Genomic DNA, 21,200 nt, shown 5'->3' with positions numbered 1-21,200 from the left:
GTGATGAAACTGAGGAGTTGTTCAGCTCTGAGCTACGGTGACGTTTCTCTGCAGCTGCGGTGTTTTGGTTGCAAAGCTGGATTCAGCTGCCGGTCTGTCCTCAGAGCAGAGGCCAAACATGGTGGAAGCCTAAACAAAGACCAGCCGTTCCAGCTGTGAGGATCGTGCGTGTTGCTCAGTAAACGCTGGACAGGACGAGCTTTGAAGACCATGGCTGGACAGTGGGAGGTCCTTACAAAAGGCTTTTCACATTTCACACAGTTTGAAGGAGACATTTCTCATCAATATGTTTTGTATCTGCGGGGAAAACAAAGTCCGCTAACAGAGATCCTAACACACGCCAGCGCCTCCACCCGGGCCCTGGAGTTACATTAGCAGGCGTTGGAGACAAACAACCTGCACATTGCCAGCATCGATCCACTCACAGGCCGGATGGCTTCTGGGCTCCGTCCTGAAAGAGACACAGAAAATCTGAAAATCTTCAATATGACCCGAGAGTCACAGCCCCCCCGTCTGTGCTCTGTTCAGAGGTGACAGCGAGAAAGATGGAGACTTTCCGTCGGGGCTGTTTGGGCATCTCAGACAGTTTGGTGTCAGAGTATAGCTGCCAGCATTGATGTGACTTCTCTGGTTCTGAAGCCCCCAGCAGGACTGTTCTGGCCGATCAGCACAGGAAAGTGGAAGCATCGCCCTGTCATCGCAGAGGCAACGTGCTGAAAAGCACCCTTTTGTGCCAGATGCTAGGAAACTCGCCTCCATTGAGCAGACTTTTGGTCTGCTGGAAGAGAACACCTGTGGTGAAATGGCAGAGAAGGAGGAAGCGAGAGAAGGAGGGGCCTCTGCTGCCTGCTCTCCCTCCCTGGTCCACCCGTTCACACCAGGACGTCTTTATGGCCCAGAGCTGATGGGCAGCTGGCCAAGAGATGGGCTGACTGCCACCTTCTGCCTCTCTTTGTCAACATCCAGCAAACCACAGTGAGGGGATGCTCATGTGGGAGCCGCGGGGCTGCCCATGGAGGTGCCAGTCCAGGGTACGGTCCAACCGGGCACCAGAGGAGAACAATGGCGCTTTGACTTCTGGGTGATGTCCATATGAAGGGGTGACTGGGAGGTGAACTGCCTTTACAGCCTGGCACTGCTCTCTGTTCTGGCCTGGGTTGCCTGGAGTCTGCTGGGAGGGTTGAGGACAGGAAGGGAATGTGAGCCTTCATCACATGGTAGGCTGAGGACGCTCAGCCCACGCGGGTCAGGTGGTGTCTTCAGTGTAAACTGTGAGGACCACCAGATCATCACAGTGCCTCAAACGCCTCTCGAGTTTCTGAATCACTAACAGGCATTTCAAGCAAACAAATGGAATTTAAATTCCTCTCTCCCTCGCTGATGGGAGGTTTAAATCATCCTCTCTTCCTCAACTGGAACCGTTCCTGAACAACTCCACTCAGACGGCGTTTGAATCTTGATTAATTGTCCTTCCTGCAGGGGAGGAGTGACGCACGAGTTTCTGCTGATGTGTTCAACTGCATCCATCTGAAGCGTGAACAACAACGAAACGGACGGGGCCGGGGGGGGGGGCGTTCTTGAGCTCCTGCAAATCCTGCCAATTTACTTGTTTTGTTTACGCGGCTCTGCTGCTCACCTTTTGGTTTTTAATGAACCTGAGAGAAGATTATTACAGCGGCGGTTCACCACTCTAATGATGGCCGTCGGCCCTCCGCGGCTTTGCCCTGCAAACATCCTCATTAGCACTCACGCTCTCTCCAGCACGCCTGCATGGGCGAACATGAGCGCTCTCATACGAGTCCTCCTATTAGGCCCCTTGAGTTTCAGCCGGGGTGTGAGGAAGACTTGGATCCTCCAGTGAGGAAGACTTGGTTCCTCCAGTGAGGAAGACTTGGATCCTCCAGTGAGGAAGACTTGGTTCCTCCAGTGAGGAAGACTTGGTTCCTCCAGTGAGGAAGACTTGGATCCTCCAGTGAGGAAGACTTGGTTCCTCCAGTGAGGAAGACTTGGATCCTCCAGTGAGGAAGACTTGGTTCCTCCAGTGAGGAAGACTTGGATCCTCCAGTGAGGAAGACTTGGTTCCTCCAGTGAGGAAGACTTGGATCCTCCAGTGAGGAAGACTTGGATCCTCCAGTGAGGAAGACTTGGTTCCTCCAGTGAGGAAGACTTGGATCCTCCAGTGAGGAAGACTTGGTTCCTCCAGTGAGGAAGACTTGGATCCTCCAGTGAGGAAGACTTGGATCCTCCTCACTGGAGGAACCAAGTCTGGTTTCTCAGGGGAGGAGTGTGACTCTGTGGTCTGTCTTTCACTCTTCTGTCTCACCTGCAGAGACGCTAGCACTCATTGCTACATCACCAACATTACTGAGTCCTCTCATCCTCCAGTCCTCTCGTCCTGTAGTCCTCTCGTCCTCTAGTCTTCTAGTCCTCCAGTCCTGTAGTACTCTAGTCCTCTCGTCCTCTAGTCCAACAGTCCTGTAGTCCTCTCGTCCTCTAGTACTCTCGTCCTCTCATCCTCCTGTCCTCTAGTCCTCCAGTCCTGTAGTCCTCTAGTCCTCCAGTCCTGTAGTCCTCTCGTCCTCTAGTCCTCCAGTCCTCCAGTCCTGTAGTCCTCTCGTCCTCTCGTCCTCTAGTCTTCTAGTCCTCCAGTCCTGTAGTACTCTAGTCCTCTCGTCCTCTAGTCCAACAGTCCTGTAGTCCTCCAGTCCTGTAGTCCTCTCGTCCTCTCGTCCTCTAGTCTTCTAGTCCTCCAGTCCTGTAGTACTCTAGTCCTCCAGTCCTCATCTCCTCTGTGAGTTGTAGAAAGTGATGTCAAAGTGCAGGAAATGGAGCCAGTAGAGTAAATGTGTAGGTAGATTCGATCCATGAACGTTTGTGTGTGTATGTGTGTGCTTTTGTGTGTGTGTGTGTGTGTGTGCGTGTGTGTGTGTGTTCCCTGATTAGTTAATCCATTATCATTTAGCAGCCTGTCACACTTCTGCATCTGCCGTCTTTAATTGCAGCCAGTAGTGAAGCTACATGAAGCAAATTAACGATGTCGCTCTGCACCGCCCGCATCCCTCAATCACCTTGCCTGATCTTTGGTTCTCACCCCGTGTATCACTGCCACCCCTCCTCAGAGGCCGATCACTAATTGAGCTTTGCCTCAAGTGTGTGTGTGCGTGTGCGCGTGCTGTTTGCCAACACACAAGAAGTGGTTCGAGCTCATGATCTCGTGTCTGTGTGATAATATCTACACTGATAATGGCATCTATCTGTTTGTGTTCTGCTCTCCTGATATTTGCTGCACACTGTTGTTGTTTTAAAAACAAGCAGGATGGAGGAGAGTTGAACTGAAGTGCGCGCGTGTGTGTGTGTGTGTGTGTGTGTGTGTGTGTGTGTGTGTGTGTGTGTGTATTTGTCAGGCGATGCCTTTCACTATTCACACAACACAAACACCCACACACGTTGACACTGTCCCACAAAGATGGCCCCACCAGTATGGTGCGTGGCCGGTCTGAACCAAGCTGGCGGGCTGCTGTGTTAGCGTGCTAGCGTGTGATCCTGCAGCGCTCCACCAGGTGTGACGTGTCACCTGCAGCATCAACAATCATCCAGCTACACGTGAACAGAGGCTGCGATCAAACCTCAGATCCTAACGAACATTTTCAAGTCAGCGTGAACACGGCGCTGCTGCACTGTCATTGGATGTTCGGATGTTCACAGTTGTGCGTCTGTGTCTCGGCTGAGTGATGCGTTGAAGCACAGCCACACGCCCCCCCCGACTACCTGATCACGTCTATCAGTGTTGAACCTCAACAATGTAATTCACAGGAAAAGCTCATTGTTACATCCTCACCGTCTGACTGATGACTGCCACCAGCTGTGACTGCTCACTGGAGCCTCACGCTCCACCTTCCTCTCACTCTTCAGGCTGTCACCTAAATCTCGTTGGTTCAGCCGATCCGATGACTGCAGTCTCCAGTCTCTGGGCCAGGTTCCAGACCGGCTTATTCTTCTCCGTCTGGTGACTCGCGCGGGTGAAGCTTTTGGACTGAGATGCACGAGTGTGATGTTTGACTGATGGTTGTTTTCAGCCGTGTTCGTTAGCGTGGGATGATTCCTGCTCTGACGCTGTAGGCTCGACTGAGACGCACACCTGAATCTTCTAGTAAGATGATTTCTACGCTTGAACTATAGTTGACTAACATACTTGTACGAGGGTAACATTTGAAATACCCAGCATGTAATATGATACCTTTACATTTTAGTACTCATACTTCAGAAGAGGGTCTGGATACTTCATCTATCACAAGTATAACTATATATGTGCGCCGCTGCTACACAGGAAGTGTGTACTTTCACTTGCATACTCTCCACATGACAGCATCTGTATTCAAGTAATCTCATCATGTTCACAGTCTGTCACAGAAATATAGAACCCGGAGCAAAGCCAAGGTCCCGCCAGCCTGACAGCCCGTCTCCTCTCGGAATCGTAATTCTGCCTAACAAACTCTCAGCTCTGCTGCCGATGGCCGGCAGGAGGAGACTAAATGACAACGGTGACACCGCAGAACACGGCGGCCAGCAGAGCTTAACCTGGCCAGTGTCATTAGGAGAGACCCTGGCCACGTCGTGCACGAATTAAGCCCGGCGAAGAACACTGAATAAATGCTTTGGCAAAGATATTCTCTGGCTCAGCAGCGAGGAAATTCTGCTGCGGATGAAGGAGTTACTGTTAAGACCCAGAGAATTTCCCCTCCACTCTCATCCTCATTTTTGTCTCCAGTCCATCATTTGTTAAACGCTAATTTCCTTGTCATCTCTGCTGGTTGCCAGACCAGGAATCCAAATGTAGATTTGTGGATAATATTAAGAAAAATGTTGCTATAAAAAGCAAATCGGTAACAAATGTTCAGCATTGCGGAGTATTTTGGAGAGAGAATCTGCATTGGAGATGAGGCGTCTCTCACCAGGGCTGCCTGGAAGATGGTTCCCAGTTTGCTGAGTTTGCACCCAGTAGGCCCAGAAATATGAGGAGCTTGCAGAATCACGTCGCTCAGAGTCAGACTCTCCCCTCTCACGTAGACCCCAAGAAAAACTATTGATGCTCTAGCACATGGTTACAAGAGTGATGGCGCGTACGACTCGGGCTGCCTGCACCTGCAGCAGGAGGGAGCGGCGCGTCCAACCCTCCAACACACTCTGGAGCCAGCGCGGCACGAAGTGGGGGGATGGGGGGCCACAGGGATGGACACCCTGCTTTTTGTGTCTTTCCAGGGGTCTAACCTAACCTGTGCGCGCGCGCGCGCGCGCGCGCGTGTGTGTGTGTGTGTGTGTGTGTGTGTGTGTTTGTGTTCACTCTGCTCCTGTGTCTGCTGCTGGCGGGAGCACCCCTGCTTCTGCTCTCTGAAAATTACAGGTGTGAGATGTGGAGGCAGAAATCAGCTTGTTTGCTCTCTGGAGCAAAAATGACACGCTTTCCTGTCTCGCTGTTTCCCTTCGTCTGCTGAAAAAATGAGTCAATAAAAAAGGAGATTAAAATTCCTTCTTAAGGGCTTTGATTCATGCTTTAATGCGTGAGTGCTTCATATTACAAAAAGATGTTTTTTTTCTTCAGAAAACGCACTAAGGGCCTTGTCAGCCCTTGTGCATCAATCAGGGTGACTCTATATCCCAGCCCACATAATACTGGGTTTTCCAAATAGAACCTTGGAAGTACCGGCCTCAGAAGCAACGCTGGGCTGTTTGCTTTCACTTGAGCCTGGAGGGGTCGGATCCTAAACTGCCTGTGTGCTGCTGTAACGGAAGGAAGGAAGTGGTTGCTGAGATCTTATTTCTGTCCGACTCACTTGCACACGTCTGTTTCAGCTTCAGCTTCTGACGGTGAAAAAGCAGCGCTGCGCTCTTGGGACTTTCGTTTGCGTCTCGAAGCCGCAGCGGTCGCACGGTGATGTGATGCAGCGAGAACATACGGCTCCTCCGGAGTGACCTTGACGGAGCCGCTCCACATTCTAATGGAATCGTTCGTGTCGTGTTGATCTCTTGTGCTGCACTCAGTCATGAACCTGTTAGTGGAAAGTAAGAAAACCCCCACTGATGAATGAGCGCGTGCCTCCGCTCCTGCTCTGTCTAATAGCTGATAATGTAATTAAGTTTCCATCAGAGGGGCGTCTCCTGATCGACTGTGGTGCAATGTGTTATGTGCTTGTGAGATAAAGCTCCATCTCAAATATTCGAGGTTTGGCCCAGGCTGTCGGATCAATAATCTCTCCTTCTCACGCCCTCCTTCATAATCCTGAAGTGCCGCCACTCATTATACTTCAGTAGCTCTTAGAGGAAGTACAGTCCTGTCCCAGTGTTACTGATTACGGCACGTGGATGCTGCAGCTGTGAAACGTCAGAGTTCGTGTGTTTTAAAGCTTTGAATTCAAATATTTGTCAAGATTGGTGTGAGTGTTGTCATGGTAACCATGGTGAAACTCTCACTCCCCATAAACCTCAGTGTTGTGTCTTCACACGACCTAATTGGCCTGTCTGTCTTTCCAGGGGTCTAACCTAACCTCTGTGTGTGTGTGTGTGCGTGTGTGTGTGTGTGTGTGTGTGTGTGTGTGTGTGTGTGTGTGTGTGTCTCTATCTCTCTCTCTCTGCAGGCTTTGAGCTGCTGTATCAGCCAGAAGTGGTGAGACTCTACCTGTCTCTGCTGACGGAGAGCCAGAACTACAACACCCTGGAGGCAGCCGCCGGGGCTCTGCAGAACCTCGGTGCAGGACAGTGGACCGTGAGTTCTCCTCCCTCTTGACTGTGTTCTTGCTGTCTTGCAGTCTGCGTGCGTGCGTGCGTGTGTGTGTGTGTGTGTGTGTGTGTGTGTGTGTGTGTGTGTGTGTGTGTGTGTGAGATCGGGATTTGAGAACAAATATTTATAGTCAAACGGGTTCAAAAGGAAGCAGGGCCTGTCTCCAGGGTTCTAAGAATTCAAATGTAAATTCACTGCAAACGATGTAAGAGACCCAGATGAACAGAGCAGGTTCTTCAAACCGTGGCACTGTTGTCAGAATAGTTGGAGGCTACAACAAAGAAGGATTAGTGGTGCATCTCACACTGGAGGGAACCTTTGGCAACATTCTCTCAGCAGTCTCCAAACATGATTATCCCAAACCTTTGTAGAACATTGGGAATGTTGTTAGAACATCCTCTTGAAGTTCTCAGCATCATTTTGAATGTTTCGTTTTGGTTATTATATGGTTACATTCCCGTATTGTCAGATCAAATGAAAATATTGTGTCTGGGACTTCTTCACAGGAAAATGTTCCTTAGTTACAAACTGTATGTTCCTGGAACCTTCTGAGAACGTCCTTGCCACTGGTCTAGGTTTGGTGGAATAACTGGGGAACATTCATGACAGTCTGGGATTGTTTAGGGCATCAGTCCTACAGGAAGTTCCCTCTACTTCTTTAAAACAAGCACCTAGAACATTTCCATATGGTCAAAGTTTTCTTGAAAGGTTTTGGGGACATTATTTGTGGAGTAATTGGGGAACATTAGGAAATATTCCGGGAACGATTAGGACTTTAGATTCCAAGAATGTTTCTGGCCCCGGAACATTTTCTTACAAATGTTGGATGAACTTTCAGGATGTTCTACCCACCAGGTCTCTACAGCCTGGTCTCAGAATCTTTGCAGGATCCATAGTGACAGCGCAGGAACCATTCATGTTCTTGTTGGTTCACTATAGGTTCTTGCATCACTTTCACAGAAAGTTTGGAAAACTTCGTGTAACATGACAGGAATTTTCTTCAGGAATGTTTTTCTTCCTAAACAATCTCCGAGCATTGTGATCAAACTTAGGAGGGAACGCTGCAGGAACGTTCCAGGAGAACATCCTCCTCATCTTCGTCCCGGTCAGAGCGGCTGCAGAGCTGCAGGGAGGCTGTCTGGCTCTGGCCTCACTGGATTATAACCAGGGATACCAGTTGCTTACTGGTGAGATGCCAGTTTACATGCAGCACATCTGGCAGGAGCCGTCGGTGAAGTTCCTCAGCCGCTGGCTCTGACTCCCAGCAGCGGGATTGTGGCAGCACACCCAGACACCGGAGCGCCCGTCTCATGCCGCCGGTGTTCTCATGTCAATGCTGAATAATTCAGGTGGTGATTTCCCGCTAATTTTGAGGAGGAAACCTTTTCATCTGTGCTGGAGATCCTTCCTCCTGTTGAAGGCCCACTACTGCCACCTGGTGGTTGATCCGTGCCTGCCCTCTGCTTAATGACATCTCTTGGGGTACCAGTGCTTAGATGAGAAACCCTTTTATGTCAAACTTAATGTTTCATATTACAAAAAAATGAGAAGTAAAATCGACTGATGTTGAAATGAAGACAAATTATATCACATGTCCATTCAGAGCTCCGCTGTGTAATGTCGTGAATTAGTCAGGCACAAGGAGTCGTGCTGCGCTGCCATCTAGTTAGGGAGTGACTGATGGAGAGTGTGTGTGTGTGTGTGTGTGTGTGTGTATCTGTATCTGTGTGTATCTGTGTGTATCTGTGTGTATCTGTGTGTGCGTGTTTGTGTTCATGAAGGCATATTTAAAATTAAGTCCTCCTGCGTGGGAGGGAACCTGTGTGGTGCCGTCAGTGTCAGCTTGAACTACTAAACCAGTCCCCCCCCACCCCCCAGTGGTCCAACTACATCCGAGCTACAGTGCGTAAGGAGAAGGGTCTTCCCATCCTGGTGGAGCTGCTGCGCTCCGACTCTGACAAGGTGGTCCGAGCTGTCGCCATCGCCCTGCGCAACCTCTCCATTGACCGTCGCAACAAGGACCTAATCGGTACACACCATCAACAGCAAACACACACACACACACACACACACACACACACACACACACACTGATTACCCAGCAGCTTCTATTCTGTGTTTACATTTCACTCTTCATTGAAGTGAGTACTGTCAGTTGTCAAAAGGAAAGATGCGGTTGCTATTGGTAACTTATTGATTCCCACCTCTGTGAACGTACTTGGCAAACTGGTCACTCGGGTCCCATAGGTGTGAATGCCAGTGTGAGTATGTAGGTCGGCTCTGTGATTGACAGGGTGCACCTGCCTCTCGGGCTGCAGAACAGTGTGTATAATTGTTGCACACGATTGCAGTACTGAATGAGGTGTAGACACAGTATTTGCCAGATTTCGAGGTACTTCTGCAGGTGAAACGAGTATCAGTAGAACACGACTTCGTTCCCTCTCCGGCTACGTCAGCCACACACGCAGCTAGAAATCAAGCTTGAGGAGTCACACCAAGGTGACTGAATCCCAGGACTCTCGATACAGTGACGCATTTCTCAAACTGAAGAATTTAGGTTCTAAAAGCAAAATCGCAAGAGTTGAAAAAAGCAAGCAAGTACTCCAACATTCTAAATGGTTCCCACGGCAACATGAACCTTTTCCTCTTTATTTGCATTCATAGGAAGTTACGCCATGCGAGACTTGGTCAGTAACTTGCCCAGCGGACAGCAGCGACCAGCCAAGAACCTGGAGGAGGACACTGTGGTCGCCATCCTCAACACCATCCATGAGATCGTCACGGACAGCTCGGAGAACGCCCGCTCCCTCATCCAGGCCCAGGCCATCGAGAAGCTGGTGGCCATCAACAGGACCAGGTACGACCCTGACTGGCGTATGACCGTGACTGGCGTTCCACTGTGACTGGCATACGGCTGTGACTAGCGTACCACTGTGACTGGCATATGACTGACTGGTGTATGACTGTGACTGGCGTATGACCGTGACTGGCGTATGACCGTGACTGGCGTATGACCGTGACTGGCGTACAGCTGTGACTGGCATATGACCGTGACTGGCGTACGACTGTGACTGGCGTATGACCGTGACTGGCGTACGACTGTGACTGGCGTATGACCGTGACTGGCGTACAGCTGTGACTTGCGCATGACCGTGACTGGCGTACAGCTGTGACTGGTGTATGACCGTGACTGGCGTACGACTGTGACTGGCGTATGACCGTGACTGGCGTACGACTGTGACTGGCGTATGACCGTGACTGGCGTACAGCTGTGACTGGTGTATGACCGTGACTGGTGTACGACCGTGACTGGCGTACGACCGTGACTGGCATATGACTGACTGGTGTATGACCGTGACTGGCATATGACTGACTGGTGTATGACTGTGACTGGCGTATGACCGTGACTGGCGTACGACTGTGACTGGCGTATGACCGTGACTGGCGTACAGCTGTGACTGGCGTATGACCGTGACTGGCGTATGACCGTGACTGGCGTACGACTGTGACTGGCGTATGACCGTGACTGGCGTACAGCTGTGACTGGCGTATGACCGTGACTGGCGTACAGCTGTGACTGGCGTATGACCGTGACTGGCGTACAGCTGTGACTTGCGTATGACCGTGACTGGCGTACAGCTGTGACTTGCGTATGACCATGACTGGCGTACGACTGACTGGCGTACCACTGTGACTGGCGTATGCCTGTGACTGGCGTATGACTGACTGGTGTATGACTGACTGGCGTATGACCGTGACTGGCGTATGACCGTGACTGGCGTACAGCTGTGACTGGCATATGACCGTGACTGGCGTACGACTGTTACTGGCGTATGACCGTGACTGGCGTACGACTGTGACTGGCGTATGACCGTGACTGGCGTACAGCTGTGACTTGCGCATGACCGTGACTGGCGTACAGCTGTGACTGGCGTATGACCGTGACTGGCGTACAGCTGTGACTTGCGCATGACCGTGACTGGCGTACAGCTGTGACTTGCGCATGACCGTGACTGGCGTACAGCTGTGACTGGTGTATGACCGTGACTGGCGTACGACTGTGACTGGCGTATGACCGTGACTGGCGTACGACTGTGACTGGCGTATGACCGTGACTGGCGTACAGCTGTGACTGGCGTATGACCGTGACTGGTGTACGACCGTGACTGGCGTACGACCGTGACTGGCATATGACTGACTGGTGTATGACCGTGACTGGCATATGACTGACTGGTGTATGACTGTGACTGGCGTATGACCGTGACTGGCGTACGACTGTGACTGGCGTATGACCGTGACTGGCGTACAGCTGTGACTGGCGTATGACCGTGACTGGCGTATGACCGTGACTGGCGTACGACTGTGACTGGCGTATGACCGTGACTGGCGTACAGCTGTGACTGGCGTATGACCGTGACTGGCGTACAGCTGTGACTGGCGTATGACCGTGACTGGCGTACAGCTGTGACTTGCGTATGACCGTGACTGGCGTACAGCTGTGACTTGCGTATGACCGTGACTGGCGTACAGCTGTGACTGGCGTATGACCGTGACTGGCGTACGACTGACTGGCGTACCACTGTGACTGGCGTATGACTGTGACTGGCGTACGACCGTGACTAGCGTACGGCTGTGACTGGCGTATGCCTGTGACTGGCGTATGACTGACTGGTGTATGACTGACTGGTGTATGACCGTGACTGGCGTACGACTGACTGGCGTACCACTGTGACTGGCATATGACTGACTGGTGTATGACTGTGACTGGCACATGACTGACTGGCGTACGACCGTGACTGGCTAACGGCTGTGACTAGCGTATGACTGTGACTGGCATATGACTGACTGGGGTATGACCGTGACTGGCGTACCACTGTGACTGGCGTACGGCTGTGACTAGCGTATGACTGTGACTGGCATATGACTGACTGGGGTATGACCGTGACTGGCGTACCACTGTGACTGGCGTATGACCGTGACTGGCGTACGACTGACTGGCGTACCACTGTGACTGGCGTACGGCTGTGACTAGCGTATGACTGTGACTGGCATATGACTGACTGGGGTATGACCGTGACTGGCGTACCACTGTGACTGGCGTATGACCGTGACTGGCGTACGACTGACTGGTGTATGACTGACTGGTGTACCACTGTGACTGGCGTACGACTGACTGGTGTATGACTGACTGGTGTACCACTGTGACTGGCGTATGACTGACTGGTGTATGACTGTGACTGGCGTACGACTGACTGGCGTACCACTGTGACTGGTGTATGACCGTGACTGGCGTACGACTGACTGGTGTATGACCGTGACTGGCGTACGACTGACTGGTGTATGGGCGTACGACTGACTGGTGTATGACCGTGACTGGCGTACGACTGACTGGCGTATGACTGACTGGTGTACGACTGACTGGCGCACCTCCGTGAGTGCCGTTTGTCCTGATGCGGACCAGAACTCTGGATTCACGATGTTTGTAGTTTCGGCTCTTTGCTGAGCCTTGAAGTGAACGTCTCCAGGAGATGAAGGGAGGCGCTCGCATGGCGTGATCGCACTCTGACCTTGAATGGAACTCATGGTGATCTCTTGTATCAGCATTCATGGAGGAGGTTTTAATGGCTCTCAAATGGCTCCAACCTGGCTGCCACAATACTGCACTATGACAAGGCTGAGCCCCCCCCAGCGCACACACACGCACGCATGCACACACACACACACACACACACACACACACACACACACACACATTAATTAAGAGGCTTTTACTGGAGGCCTTTGTTGGGAGTGGGGGGGCTGCATCCTTGATAGCTGCTGCTTATCTGTGCTGCTGAACCTGCTAAAGGACGCACCAGATATTAATGCCGATATTTCCATCGGTGTCTTATATTACCACAACATTAGCATTCAGAAACAAAGTGCGTCCGCAGCTCCCCGCCAGCAGAAGATCAAGAGCGCGGCTCAAAGGCGGGCCCTCGTGTGATGAAGTATTGATCACACAGAGAGCTTGGCTAACTAGCAGGAATATACACAGTTCATTCACAGACCAAATAGTTTGTTTCCTCTCAGCTCGCCTGAGATTAGCTCTCTTTGAAGTGAGGCCACCACCCACGTGTAATTAATACCGGTGGCTCAGAAGTGGCTAATGAAGGGAAATGTGCTCTCATCTGGCTGTGCATTAAACCCAGACCCTGGAGCCACTCGGGGACTCGCCGTCTATGAATAAAGAGATGGATTGCAGCGGCGACGCTCGTGTCACTGTGGGGGAGTTAGATAGGGTTCCTGACTTTAATTGCTATAGTTATTTCTTCATTTATTTTCTTGTGCTCCCCCCCCCACCACACACACACACACACACAGCCAATCAGCTCGAGAAACAAAGGCGGCGTCCCATGTGCTGCAGACCGTGTGGAGTTACAAGGAGCTGAGGAATGCCCTGACCAAGGACGGCTGGAACAAAAGTCACTTCCAGGTACGCAGCCGTGGCTCCTCCCATGTGAGCCGTACAGCTCTCAACCTGCGGCCCGATGTTACATGTAAAGCTATTTTTCAACCTCGGCCTGCTTTCCTCTGTGATCGGGCCTAAATTATGTGGGGTTCTAACAGGCGATTTGAAGAGTAAATGTTCCCCTCTGATAAGGTTCAGTGTGAATTCTCTTGTTCCAGTCGGAAAACACAACTCGCAAGAATAAGTGAGATTGTCTGTGGAAACAGTTTGAAATATGCAGCTGCTCGATAACATTGTTCCCAGCAACAGTTCAGATAAGTTAGTCCTTATGTATGCTGTAATTGGGGAAACGCCTCCTGCTGGTGGCGGCTGTGTTCACGTGTCGGGCCTCTTCTCTCAGCCCACAGTGACGACAACGCCTAAAGCAACCAAGAACGGCAAGCCAGGCTACGACGACACCACCCTGCCCCTGATGGAGAAGAACCAAGGTCAGTCTTCGTTTGGAACTGCTCTCATACGAGCACAGCAGTTTGTGTGTGTGTGTGTGTGTGTGTGTGTGTGTGTGTGTGTGTGTTTCATATATTTGTCTCTAAGTTCCAACTCAAACTACCAAACTACAGTTGTAAAAAATCACAACGTTCTTACCTTGTTTAGGGGCGACTGATGGAATATTTACTCTTGTCTTAGGTGTACTAGTACTGTGCAGGTACTGTGCTTAGTTTTTTTGGAGTACTCCGACCATATACTGCACTGTAGTTGTAGATAAACTCGCAGGGGTGAGAGGGTGGAGGCGTGTTTGTTTTCTCCCCACTGGAACTCCACTGACTGCTGGTCTCTGCCCTCATTAGACGGCTACTCCACCATAGACCAGAGGGACAAAGACTGCAAATACAAGAGTGGCGACGGGTCGGTGGACCTGACAGAACGGGAGCCATTAAAGGTACGAGCGCGAATCTCCTGGGAGATGAAATGACTTTCTCTCATTGAAATATGATCACGTGTCCCCTCCCTCTGTCTCTGTCTTCAATCTTCCACTCTGTGGTTGTCCTCATCCGAGGCTCTTAAACCTGGTGCCTCGGTCGCGAGGCTGGGGTTGCTTGTTCCTGCTGACCTCACCCACAGCTTCACATCCGCCGGCCACCAGTTAAGCAAGTCTTAGCTTTCGGTCATTAATGGCTCCTGGAGGAGTCGAGCCTGAACACTCGGCCTCGGTGTCAAGTGTTGGTCAGCTGACTAAACCAAAATCACACAGCAGCCAAAGATGGTGAATGGTCGAGCCGATTGGATGTCGGCTCTCTTCAGTACCCAATGAGAGGGCCTGTCAGTGTCCCTGCCCCCCCAGGTGTCTCCCCAAGACCAGGTCAGGGTGACAATGTGGTCCAGGTCTAGTAGGCCAACATCTGGACGCTTTCTGCTCCGACATTTCTCAAACCCAGCAAACAGCTCAGCGGGACAGGAGCAGTGACGCATCAGCAGGTTCACGCAGTGACTCACTCTGCTAACAGCGGCACGAGACAGACGACAAAAGCCCAACAGCGCCACTCCACCCGGCCGCGTAGCTTGGTCTTCATCTGAAAACATCTATTTTTACAGACTGAGAGTATTGTGGTACGATCTGTGACATGAGAGGAGACGTTCGCTTTGACATTCTCATTTTCTGTTATGGGATTTAGTTAATTGTGCAGCCTGTCAGAAACAAAACCTGCAGGAAAAATCACATCAACCATCCGCCTCTCGGGGGAATGTTATTAAACTTTACTTCCTAATAAAAGTGTTTGCTTGCCCTGGTTTACATTCAGGTAGAGCAGCACCCCGGGCCCAGGGGTCAGGGTCAGGGTTCAGAGTGAGGCCTGCTCTGCCTCACACACGACTGCGTCTGAGTCCCTGCAGCAGCTCCTCCACTCAGAGATGGGATGAGCTGCACCTGCGGTTGCAGGATGTCATTTCTGTTCCAACTCACATTCATCTTAAAGTTGCAGCTGCGCTGAATCACGTCGATGAAACGTAGCTGCGGAGCAGCGAGAGCGCGTCGCTGTGTTGCACCTGCTCACACAATCAGCAGTGTTGTCACGTACCGGCGTGTACTTTTACTTCACTGCAGTAAGAGCAGAACTAAATCAGCCAAACCCAGATTTTTAAGAAGTTACTTTCATTTTAGTGAACGGCGCTGACGCGTCGCTGAGCTGACATCATGTCATGTTGAACTCAGAAGTGAATGAACAGCTGTAAATTCCAAGCCAAAGCAGTGTGTGTGTCATCAGGGTTGGAGCGAGTTACCCTGCCACACTCAGAAGAGGCAGATTCTGTTCTTAGCTCCTGAATCGCAGACGGGAGCGAGAGTCTAGTTTGTCTTCTTCGTCTCCGTCTGTTCCCTCGAAGGTTTGCCAGCTTCCAGTGCTGTTAAACGTCTTTCTCCTTCTTTCATCTGCATGTTCCAGCTCGCTGTTTTATAATCAGTTTGACTTCTTTCCAAACCTTCTGAAGGTGGAGAACTAACACCAGCTTCACTGATCTGAGTGTGTGTGCGTGCGTGTGTGTGTGTGTGTGTGTGTGTGTGTGTATGTGTGTACTTGTCAAATGTATTGACCTCTTTTTGTTTTGCTGTCTCCTTTAACTCGTCCTCTTGTGGCCCCAGAATGACACAAATAGGAAACACTATATCAGGAGTAACAGGCCTGCGGTCAGTCTGGTGGACGCTTGTGACGTCAAGCCCCAGCCTGTTGATTCCTGGGTCTAGATGCATGCATGGTAGGTCTGACAATCAAAGCTCAACATTAACAACCTCTCACCTGGACTGTAGCATCCTCTTCATTCCATGCTTGTCCTCCTCTCACCTTCACACTGGCGCCCTGCACCCACAACAGTCAGCTGGAGATGTCGCCTGGTCCCCAACACCTGGCGTGGGGGTTCAAGTGGGTCACGCCCGCAGAATCTCACAAATGATTAACATGATTCCACACGTGTGTGTGTGTGTGTGTGTGTGATGCGAAGTTTATGATACGTAAGAAATCAGAATCTGAAAATAGTGGTGAGGAACTGAGCTCAGAGTTGAGAGTTGAGCAGGCTTGGTTTTTATTGACCAACTGCTGAAGAAGAGAAACTTCCAGAAACGCAACCGACTGAACCAGAATCAACCCGCCGTCCCTGTCAGGTCGTTAGCAGTGAGCTGAAGAATGGAGCGGGTGGAGGTGGTGGAAGAGCGGCAAGGAGGAACTGTTCTATGTGGGACGGAGTAGAAGAACCGCATCGGCCTCAGTGGAGCCTGCAGAGTGCCCTTGCACAGCTTTCAGTCATAATTTATTCAACATTCAATTTATTTTTTGTCTACATGCTGACACCTGGCTAACACCCAGCGGTCGTGTCCCGGTCAACGTTGTCCCACCAGGAAAACGGCCGTGTTTGGTCAAGTTTGTCTCTCTCCTTTGCAGCAGAGCATTAATCTGTTCTTGTTGCTCGGACGTTAATTATTAAGAAGCTCCCTGTGTGATTTGGGTTCTCCTGAGGAGCGCTCCTGGTGCGCTGTGTCGGGGCTGAAATGTAGCGAGCTGGTGTTCAGGGGACGGGGGGCGTAGCTGACCGGCTATTCTAAGACTTTATTACAAACAAGTACAACAGATGGCAAGATGAATGTGCGGCTCTCAGAACAGATTCCTTTTGTGGTTTTCGTATCGTCTCAATCCCCACCAAACAGACTGACGTTCGCGGCGTGTCGGGGATCCGCCTGTTCGCCTGCTGGTGACAGAAAGCTGACGTCCACATTCTCTTTGTGGTTGAGAGATTTTCTATTATCTGTTTGTCAGGCGGGAGAAATATAAATCAGTACATCTGTCAGTGTCGTCGACTCCAGCAAGTGGTTCTCAACCTGGGGGTCTCGGCCTCAGCAGAGGTCACATGGTGATCCCTCTGTGTCGACACGTGGATGGATGAAAAACCAGTATAACCATTTCAAACTGTATTTTTTAATTTCTGCTGCCTGTAATTTTGTCCACTTCCATGTGCCCACGCGTTGACAGGCCAAAGCACCTCAGACACCGGAGCATGTGTTTCATTCCAGTATGGTTCTGGTAGACCCACACTGTTGGTCTGTTGGTACAACAGTGGCAGGGCGAAGCACAGAAAGGTGGAGAACCTCTGAAGCCACGGAAGGAGCCGCTCTTTCCCTCCACACTGTTGTCAGACTCTGAAAATAACACACACACACACACACACACAAACTGCTCCATAGTTTAAGATACTGGAACGATCTCAAAGATTTTGACGCTATGAACCATTTTCAAGATCAACTTTACTGCCGTCTGAGGGAAGCTTGTCGTGACCAACAGTACCTGACGGAAAATGAGGTTCGGATGGAAAACTACCAGTTTTCCTTGATCTCCCTGACCCCGGTGACTGTTGCTGGGTGCCAGCTGGGTGGCTTCAGTAATGGTGGTTGTTGTAGTCGTCAGCAGCAGCTCCGTCCTCACTGGTGACCCGCCGCTCGCCTCCTGTCAGCCCCCCATCTTCCTCCGTCTTCCTCCTCCTCTTATCTCCAGCAGTCACGCGTTCATCTGGCTCATCTCCATCTTTTGTAGGAAACGATGGCAGGTTCATCCTTTACTTGCTTTCATTCTAGCTGTAAAAGCCTCCATCAGTAGTTAGAATGAACCGTCAGGTAAGTATTTGTCCCTTCACTTAGCGCATCTGCGAGGTCATCAAGCATCTATTTCCTCTGCCTCCATTTACCAGCCGAGCCGATGTGCGTGAAGCATTTCCCGTGATGGGATTCGTCAAATACTGTGACAATGTCGCCTGGTCGTCTCATAACTGTGAACTTTCATTTCAATCAACGAGCATCCGCTGACGATTAAATTTGCTCCTGTTTCAAGGAATGCTAGTATCCAGTTTTAACAAATCAACCCCAGCCAACGACAAGATGCTAACAAGAAACTGCAGCTGTTGAGGAGGAAGTTGTTTGTCACCTGTTAGGTCGTGAGGGAAAAATGCACCTTGGGTGGAGCGCCGTCAAGGACAGCCAGACATGTTTCCAGTTCCTTGTTGCTTCTCTATTTTCATGGTGTTTACTGACAGCAGTAAAGGAGCAGGAAGACTTGATGCTTTAAAAATTCTCATGTAGCGTAAAAAGAAAAAAGCCCAGTAGAGAAGAGCTGGTTCACCTTCATCCAGACTTAAATGAAACAGTAAGTCAGTACTGCTGTAATATCTGTGTACCACACAGGAGCCAGCGAGCCGGCGTCTGTTAGCTGGGCCTGTGTATTACCAACGCTAACACTGGTAGCTTAGCTCAGCATTTTACTTTACTCCCAGTTTTCAAATTTTCGAGATGTTTTTTTATTTCTAAAAAAAATTGATAAATGTGTCTGTGTGTATTTGTATTCATTTATTCAACCATGAAGTGTAGCAAGCTCGTCATTCTACCTCCACCTCCAGAGCCAAGCTAAGCTAAGCTAAGCTAAGCTCATTCCATCCCCTGCTGGCTCTGTGGAAGCTAAGACGGGTATCGACCCCTAACTCTCCATAGGAAAGAGATAAAAGTGCATTTTCCTTGAAGTTGATGTGAATGTTGGTGTTTTGTTTGCTGAAATGTCTCATTTTAAACGGATTCATCTAAAATTATTTCTCTGTTTGTTCGCTGCAGGCTTAAAAAAAAAAAACACAAAAAAAAGCGACAGTGCGATACCTCCAGCCAGAGGAGGATCTCTCATATCACCACTGCCATTTCATACAGAGCTCGTGTTTGGAGTCGAACTTTGTACAGATAAGAGGATTTAAAAAAAAAAAAAAGGACATAAAAACCCCCGATTACAACAGCGACTACCCAGCAGCAGCAGCCAGCGCTCACGCTTTCAGAATAAAGAGAAAAAGGACAAAACGTGACGACTTCTACTACTTTCACATATCTACATTCCCACTGGACAGCATGTGAATTTTGACTCTTGAGCTCCACCTGTGACGAGAAGAGGACGGAGGCCGGGGCTGGTGAAGGACCGGGCGCGTGAAGGGAGGAGGAAGTGGATGGGAGAGGAATGTGTGTCGGAAGGAAACCTGTGGCAGAAGGAATACTTTTTTCTTTTTTTTTTTTAAAGACTTCACATCTGGAAGATTCTAATTCTGTGGGTTTTTGTCTGAGTTACACTTCTGGGTTGTTGTGTTGCTTTTGGTATTTTTGATGTGAACAGGTTTGGACTGACGTGTGCGAGAGTCACTGGATGTTAGTTGTGGTCCGGCGAGACGGACGCAAGGAGAGAGAGAGAGCTGTAGGGTAGAGGAGGAAGAGGCCCTCCCGGCGGTCGGCCCTCCCGGCGGTCGGCCCTCCCGGCGGTCGGCCCTCCTGAACTTACAATCCTTTTGTTTCTCCGTGTTTCAAAAAAAGCTGCACTGAGATTCTTTGAAATCAGAAGTGGTTACCAGGTGGTTGGTGTCAGTGTTTAAATGAGGAAGTCTGCATGTCGAGGGGTGGGGAGAGGAAAGTGACAGAGTGTGTACATCTGACAGCTCACGCCGCGTCGCAAAACACATGTTGAAATGGGAAGTGGACAGCAGGGGGCGCACCTGCCGCCACACGAGCGACAGGAGAGCAGTGAGCGCCTCGCGGGTGTCCTGGTCGCTGGCTGTTTGTCAACGATGTGTATTAAAGAGGATATGAGGCATTCTGTTTATAAGTAATTAGTGTTTTGGAAAAAGGAGAGGCAGAGTATTGTCATGTTGAGAGGATTGATCTAAAATTTGATTTTTTTTGACGGGTTTTATATAAATGTATATTAGGGTCAAAAAGGAAAAAAAAAGAAAAACAAATTTAAAAAAATCTTAGTTGTATATTAATATCACATTGTTTGGGAAGCACATCTCATTTGATAAAAACTCACCATGTTTGTTAGCCAGAAATAACCACGTAACTTAAATGTGTGTCAGACATTGTCCAGCTACGCTGACGATCACCTATTTATATTTTGTATTGTCAAAAAAAAACAAAAAAACAAAACCTTACAGGAAATAAACAGTTTGTCTGCAGTGTTCTTTCTAAAGGCAGTGAAAACATGTCCACCAGCTCCTGCATCTCCATAGTAAACGCTCAGAGGGGTCAGAGGTCACGGGATAGACGGCGGTCCCTTCATTTTTCTTTACACTTAATCAAAGTCACCGGTGCAACGTGAAGAGAAATATTCAGTTGTGAGCATGAAGTGTACAAATGTTCATATTATATTCTTTCCAAGTGCCAGTTCTTTTTGTGTGTGATGTCATTTGGATGTGAAACCGTTCATCACGGGCAGGAAGAGAGAGTACAGGCGGAGGAGTGGGTGTGGTCCCGGGTCTCGCTGTATAAAGAGTGTGGTCATATAGTATATATTTTTACAAAAGTTCTAGGGTTGGGATGTAGAGAAGCAGAGAGATTTAGAATCACATTGCCATTTCTCTCTCCTGAGCTGAAACCACACCAGTATCGGAGTGTACAGTCTCCCCTCCCGTCTCCGTCTGTCTCCCAGCCCGAGACAGGAAGACAATCCGAGTCAGCGTCACTCATGCGTCATCTAGGCGAATGGCATGTGCCTGCATTGAAGTCTGAGTTTTCTTTGTGACGTGATTTTCTAAAGCTTGCATATTTTACACAGTGTTTACAAAGATGTACGTTGTGGTAAAAATCAATAAACTACACAAAAAAAAACAACCTTACTGTATAAATCTTAATACCAGAGGTGGAACAGTTCAAACAACACCCAGCATCCCCCTGTGTGTGTCCACAGAAGTGTGTGTGCTTTCATTGGACAATAGCGAACCCGCCCCACAACTAACCACGTGACTGGTTACCACTGCGCCCGCAGCACCACAACCAAAGGATCCGGAGTTGCACCGACGTGCATTCATGCGAGGGTTTGTTGTGGATGTGCAGCACGTTGTGCATTTACATAATAAAGGAGCCAAGCAACTGTGCTGTAAAATAAAAGCATCGAATCGAACCTACCTGTGTAGATATAACTG

At 49.9% G+C, this 21,200-nt stretch overlaps 1 protein-coding gene across 10 annotated transcripts in view; it reads left to right on the top strand.

The window, feature by feature from the left end:
• arvcfb (ARVCF delta catenin family member b) overlaps nt 1-19,539 on the top strand; it is a 208,675-nt gene extending 189,136 nt beyond the window's left edge. For 9 of the 10 annotated variants that reach the window (XM_086207464.1, XM_086207463.1, XM_086207466.1 and 6 more), the window contains 8 exons: nt 6,633-6,760; nt 8,654-8,804; nt 9,440-9,632; nt 13,139-13,250; nt 13,627-13,714; nt 14,075-14,166; nt 15,862-15,974; nt 18,862-19,539. In XM_086207464.1, coding sequence (XP_086063590.1) covers nt 6,633-6,760; nt 8,654-8,804; nt 9,440-9,632; nt 13,139-13,250; nt 13,627-13,714; nt 14,075-14,166; nt 15,862-15,963 — 866 coding nt within the window. In that variant the 3' untranslated portion in view covers nt 15,964-15,974; nt 18,862-19,539. The remainder of the gene's footprint in view (nt 1-6,632; nt 6,761-8,653; nt 8,805-9,439; nt 9,633-13,138; nt 13,251-13,626; nt 13,715-14,074; nt 14,167-15,861; nt 15,975-18,861) is intronic. The other variant, XM_086207468.1, reaches the window with a different exon arrangement.
• The last annotated feature ends 1,661 nt before the right edge of the window (nt 19,540-21,200 follow it).

This window comes from Aulostomus chinensis, chromosome 6 (genome assembly GCF_037954235.1).
Source record: "Aulostomus chinensis isolate RoL2024-O1b breed Wild chromosome 6, RoL_Achi_v1.0, whole genome shotgun sequence".
Taxonomy (NCBI): domain Eukaryota; kingdom Metazoa; phylum Chordata; class Actinopteri; order Syngnathiformes; family Aulostomidae; genus Aulostomus; species Aulostomus chinensis.
Note: the sequence above shows the minus strand (reverse complement) of the source record. Positions and strands in the feature narration are given on the sequence as shown.